The 6,921-nt window shown below is 30.6% G+C and overlaps 1 protein-coding gene across 1 annotated transcript; it reads right to left on the bottom strand.

Annotated features, from left to right (window-relative positions):
• Window positions 1-979: 979 nt before the first annotated feature.
• On the bottom strand, window positions 980-3,265 carry LOC114317605 (AAA-ATPase At2g46620). The gene has a single exon (XM_028264358.2). The coding sequence runs from the start codon at window positions 2,637-2,639 to the stop codon at window positions 1,170-1,172; it is 1,470 nt and encodes a 489-aa protein (XP_028120159.2). The 5' UTR covers window positions 2,640-3,265; the 3' UTR covers window positions 980-1,169.
• Window positions 3,266-6,921: the final 3,656 nt, after the last annotated feature.

Here is a 6,921-nt window from a genome sequence, read left to right as displayed (position 1 = left end):
GACGTTCATTCTAATCTAACTCGTTCTTAGAGACATGACTTTAGTCACGTATGTATATATCACATATAAACATCACTTTCTTTTTGTTTTTCTATTTCTATTTAAAGAGAAAACCATAAGGTGTAGTCTTACCCGCGAAAGCTTAATCATTTAAAAATTATGAATCTTTTCGGCAATGTGACCCCCTAGAAAGCCCAAAAGTAAAAAAGTGAAAGGATAATGGAGACAGAATTTGTTTTCCAGTGATCATGTTTCATATTTCTTCTGTCTCAAAATATTAATTTTTTATTATTTCAAAATGTTAGCTTCTAAATCAAGAACTAAAATATTACGAATTTTTTATTTTGTTCTTATTTAAAATTAATTAACAACACAAAAAGTATAATAATGACAATTGATATTCCCAAAATAATATATTATCAAAAGATAATTTTAAAAAATTAATATTTTTAAGTGTAATAATTATATTACTAAAAAAAGTTAAATTTTTTAAAAATGACTACTATTATTTTAGGACGGAAAAAGTATGAAATTAAGGATTGTGAGCTTTGTTACTTGTGTCAATACCACATTCACTCATGTTATATTTGAATTTAAAATTTGCAGTGAAGAAAGTTATTTTAAAATTAATATTTTTGACAAATGCCTTTTCATTTTATTCTAATTTTCTTAGTCCAAATAAAACTATTAAATTTAACTCCTGTCTTTACTTTTCTTTTCACAACTCTTTCCGCAAATTCAAATATAAACAACAACAACAGCCATCCCGTGGAATAATTTCATACATGTTTCATTACTTTAACAATGCAAATTTATTCTTAAAAATAAATAACATAATGCAACAAATATAAAGTAATGTTTTACATCAAACGATACGTACAATCTTCTTCTTCTTTTTTTCGTTTTTTTTGTTTTTTTGGAATTAGGCACGATAGAAGTGTAAAGGAATCACTACAATATCATCACTTTAAAATTAAGCTTGATTCTAAAAATTTGTATCATTTATTTTTTTATTTTTTTGGTGGATGAAAATAAAAAGAGTAAGTTATCACTGTAAAAAAAAGAGTCTTGTAATGAATAAATCTGTTCACAACCTAAAACGTCCTACATTTTGGAGCTTCAGATACAATATAGGCTATCTTGCTTGCAACATTACCCTGCAATATTGTCTAGCCAAGTTTGGTGTTGTGAACTGAATTTTCTTTCTCAACCGAATCCAAATCCATCGATTCTTTTCTACTACTCCGCATCCTCAATAGTCCATAGAATTTGCGAAACTCCTTCATTGTATGTGCACCTTCGCGAGCAAAGAAGGACCCGGATTCACTGGACTCTTCACAAGAGGGCCGACAAGAAGAGCTCGCACTCAACCGTTGCCCAACCCGACTCAACCCACTATGGTCACCCTTTATTTGCAATGCAGTGATAATCGATTTGAGAGCCCGACTAGGGGAAGTCCGATTGGATATCATGATCTCCCCAACCTCAGCCGGACTCAAACTTGACCCGATTTGAAACATCTCTTCAATCTGAGGGAAAAGCTTGTGCTCTTTTACCCCCAAATAGCTATCGGCTAAACTTTTGAAAGCTGAGAAATCGCACAGTGGAAAGTGTATGCGTACGTCAATTCTTCCAGGCCTTAGAACCGTTGGATCAACCTGATCTTTTCCATTCATTGTGAATACCATGATGCGTTCTTCGCCGCAACACGATAGTATCCCATCCATGAAATTCAGAATCCCAGACAAACTTACAGCCGTTGATTTTTCAACCAAGTACCGATCAAGATCTTCCACCACGATCAGCGACTTGTTCGTGGTCTGCAACAAGAGGAGCTTGAGATCTGAGTCGTCTGATACTTTCGATAAATCGATATCGTAGACGTCGTAGCAGAGGAATTTCGCCATTCCGGCGACGAAGCTCGTTTTTCCGGTACCGGATGGACCGTACAGGAGGTAACTCCGCTTCCAGACTCGGCCGAGTCGGTGATAGTACTGCTTCGACTTGAGGAACGATTCGAGATCGGACTTGACCTTGTTCTTGAGATCCGAGTCCATCGCCACCGCGTCGATCGTCGCCGGATGATTGAACAGGACGGATCTCCACCGTCCGTTCCTCTCCGGTTCCGACTCTGCGTTTATATACAGTTTCACCTCTTTCCTTCTCTGATCAACCTCATCAAACACCTTTTGAATGTGCTGCAAGTAGGGACGAAGAATTCGCCTCTTGTCGGTTCTTCTGATCTTCAAAATCAACGCTCTCGAACCATCTCTCTCGGATTTCTCGTTCGTCCAGTACACTTTAGCGCTGAGAAATGTGTCGAGAACAGTCTGGTTCGAATCGAGGAGGAGAATGATTTCGTTCGATTTGTTTCCCGAGAAAAGGTTTGCGAAATCGGATTCTTCGACGGAAGCGAGAGAATTCAGGTACGAAGCTACTTTCCTGTAGAGCTGATTTTCCTGTTTATGTTCATTGAATTGAGGAATTTTGTAAAATTGGTGAACATGAAACCTATCTTCAATCAATCTCCAACACTTCTTGAGAATATGCAATAAAGATGTTTTGCTTAATAATCGAAGAATCAAATATGAAACTGTGATCATCAAAACCAATACTAGAATTGGGTATGCGAAAAACATGATTGGAAAAGTTTTTGAAAAGAGAGAGAGACCTTTTGAAATGATCAGCTAAAAATATTGGAATGAGAAAAACTCATTGCAGGAAAGTGTCGTGTTTTTTGGGGAGTATCTATAAATATGGTATCTCCACCCTAATAGCCATTTCTGAGGAATTGAGGTGGCACTTTCTGATATAAGAATTGGCATGTAATTGTGTCTTACCTTACCAGCCTGTAATAGTTCGCTATTGACATGTTTTGAAGATGTCAAATTTGGCATAGAATATGTCATTCATTCTTGTTTTTTTTTTTTTTTTTTCCTACTATTTTAATATAAAAAGACTTGCAAAAGTCTTTAGAAATGATTAAAGTAAAAACAATAAAGACAAATTATATTGGTAATTTCTTTTAGGAGAAATATTATTTTGTCTCTTAAATTTTTACCGAGTTTTTTAATTTGACATTTAAATTTTATATAATATTAATTTTCTCTTTAAATTTTTAAAATTTTGATCAGCTTGGCTCCCGTCATCACATTTCGTCTACAATTAATCGGAACTTGCTAACGCGATACCAAACTTCATTTGAAATTTCATTTTATCCTTCAAACTATACCTTAAAAATCAATTAGTCTCCCAAATTTTAAAAAAAAAATTTAATTTAAATATTTAATAAATAATTTTTTATCTCAATAATGAAGAAATTAAATTTTAAATAATATATACTTTACAAAAATATAAAAATCCCCATTTAGAATTATTTTGAGATTATGAAATATGGGTAGTTCAACAAAGATGTCGTACTCGTAGTGAGTTTTTACCGACGTATGGTATTTTTACATACATATTGGGGACGCAAAACACTTATTAGTCAAATTTTTTTTTTCTTAATTTTTTATATACCCAAACATACCTAATATATACCCTAAGTCGTGTCATACCTCAGTTGAAATAAAATATTTTATTCTATTACAAAGATAAAAAAAAAAAATTACTAGACTTCTTTTTCATTTTTAATTTTATGCTTATTATAATTTTAAAATTAATCTATGGTTTGTAAGTCATTTAATATAATGACATTTAATTTTGGTATATTTTATACCTATACTTTTGACATTAAATGCCAATTGTATATTGAATCTTAACAAATTAAATTATTTAATCAATACAAATTAAATTATTTAATTAATTTTTGTATTACTCTAAATTAAAAATAAATATTTTTTTACAAACGTATCAAGCCGTACCCATACTTGTTTTTTTTTGAATTTTACTATATCGACATACCCGTATTGTACCAGTGTCAATACTCATACTCATTCATGTGCTTCATAGGTCTCAAATTATCTAAAGTCGATCATGGATAAACTTATTGAGCCGAAATTTTTTTAGCTACTCTATGTGTGTGCACACACACATCGTAACTTGTTTATTTCCCAAATTAATTTCAATAAAATTGATCAACTAATAGTAATTTTAAAATTGAGGGGAAAAAAAACTTGAATTTCAATTACTGTCTAAAAAATATTCAACTGGACCAATACTTAATTTTTTTATTTAAAATTTAAAATTCTCATTTTTGAGATAAAAAATTATTAATTAAATATTAAATATTTTTTAAAACATTTTCGACTAATTGATTTTTAAGATATAGTTTGGAGGGTAAAATGTAGTTCCAAATGGAATTTGATGCCACGTTAGTAAGTTCCGTTTGATTATAAACAGTAGTTGATGGAGGGGTCAAATTGATCAAAATTTCAAAAGCTTGGTGGCAAATTGATATAATACGAAGTCTAGGGGTCAAATTGAAAAATGTTTGAAAGTTTGAGGAACATAATGATATTTTCTCTTTCTTTTATTCTTTGTGTTATTTTGGTCATTGTCATTTTAATTAACTTGGTTTTGATCATTAATTTTAAATTTTGTGTCAATTTTATTAAATTAATAAGACCGATTAAGATTTTTAAAGAAAAATAGTCATTGGGTTGATTGAGATATATAGTTAAACAAGTTTATAATTTTATCTATAAAAACGTAGTAGGTATCACTTATGCATTTTTCATTAAAAAACGTTAATAATTATAATGAATTGAATTAAATTAAGATAAAATCAAAAATTTAATGTCAAAATCAAATTAATTGAAATTATAATAATCAAAATGATACAGAGATCAAAATATAGCTAATACCAATATAATTTACTCAAATAACAAATTAATAAATTTGATATATTGAATGAGGTGTTTCTATTCAGAAGTGTCAAATTTGGCATACAAATTTTTAAGGTTGGACTGGAGGTGGGGACTTTTTAAAATGATGGTGCTTTGTCAAAACTTTGGGGGTGTTTGGTGGAGCTTTTTTAAGTCAACTTATGGCTTCTGGCTTTTAAAAAGTTATTTTGGACTGTTTGGTTAAACTTATTTCAAACAACTTCTGATTCTAACAACTTATTTTAAGCCAAAAAAGCTGATTCTGAGAAGCTGCTCACCCCTTACTTCTGATTATCAGCTTCTGCTGTGGACATGGTAATTCACGGTTATACTCTTAGATTTTTTTATTTTTTATTTTTTTAAAAATAGAAAAAGACCTAAATGGACTATTAAATATTATTATTATTTTTTATGAAAAATGTAGACAAATAGTGAATAATAAAAAATAAAAATTAATTGAAAAAGCTACTTCACAGCTTATTTAACAAACACTACTCAGCAACTTAAATCTATAATCCAACAGCTATACCAAACAGATTAACAGCTTCTGATTAAAGTCATAATCTATAATCTGTTAAGCTATAATCTATAATCCATTTTAACAGCTACACCAAACAGCACCTTTGAGGGTAGCTTTTAGTCTTGAACTAATATATATTTTTCATATTATGACATTTGTTTTCGGTTATTTTTTTCGAAATCAACACAAGAGTAATTGATTTTACTGTTTAAATTAATAAAATTAATTTGGTACACCATATGTAAGGGTCCTTACAGATCGGTTTTTAATGGTTCAATTTGCGATTTGAACCCGTTCGTCTGTTTGCGATTTGCAAAAAATTGAACCCGTAACCGCCGCAATGTAGGTTGTACTTTGTGCAGATAAGATTCACGGATGTGCGAGCAGCTACGAACGGTTTGCGAAAAGAGTTTTTTCCTTTAAAAATTTAATTTTTGGCTTATTTTTTTTCATTTTAAAAATATTTTTAATTATGGGAGATTCAACACTATCCTCTATTAAAACTGAATTACAAAAAATTAAAATAAAAATTAAATAAAAACTAACATAGAAAAAAAGACAAAAAAAATCACACAACTAGATTTGCAAAAACTTGAAAAAATTCTAATTGAATAATAAGTATTTTAAACAAGACAATGTGTGATATTATTATAATGTTAGAGCCTACAAGTTTGATAATCAGATTAAAGTGAGTGAGAGAAGAGAAGATTAGGGTTACACATTTACAAAATAATCTGATAGTCCAGATGTAAATATATATATATAAATGTAGGCGGGTGAGTGCGAGTGCAGGTAAAATCCGCGATTCGCCTGCAACTCGTAAAATAAGAAAATCTTAAACCGTATCCAATCGTAATAATTCTGTGAAACCACCCAAATAGGCACGAGCGATTCGAGTTAGGCAGTTTTTACAGATCGAATAACCTTATATCCAACCGTAACCATATATACTCATAACTACCATACCCTTTCAATTACTATATAGCCATCAATCAAAGTTCAAGGAGTCCAAAAAAAAAAAAAAAAAAAAAATTCAAAAAAAAATTTCAAAAAAAGAAAGATATTGCACATGTTTGGTAGTATTATTTTTTTGTTTTATTTATTTTTAGAAAATACAATATATATATATATATATATATATATATGACAAAGACATCCACTCTATAAATCTAATTTTACATTTTTCTTTCCCCCAAAATCTACACCTTGAAATATTTTATAAATTCTTGCAAATGACCAAATTATCCCCTCCCCACACATATATATATATATATATATATATTGTTTCTCAAACCCTAACAATTCATTCTCTCACTATCTTCATCACTCTCTCTCTCTCTGTGATGAAGATGATGACTCAGATTTGGACTCTGTCGCTCTCGTCCGCCTAAAAAATGTCCAGATCTATCTTTGCTCCAGATTTGGATCCACTAGATCGCCGATGAGATGACCATTTCTGTGCTCGTCGATGTCACCAACAGAGCTCTCTGTCCCGGCGAGATTTGAGTTCTAATCTCTTTCTTTTTCTTAGTATGATTCTTGTCTACTCTCTTGATCACCATGCTTGCTGATCTC

Source organism: Camellia sinensis, chromosome 1 (genome assembly GCF_055761805.1).
Source record: "Camellia sinensis isolate YWXY chromosome 1, ASM5576180v1, whole genome shotgun sequence".
NCBI lineage: Eukaryota > Viridiplantae > Streptophyta > Magnoliopsida > Ericales > Theaceae > Camellia > Camellia sinensis.
The sequence above is the reverse complement of the archived record's forward strand: the minus strand, read 5'-3'. Positions and strand labels throughout refer to the sequence as shown.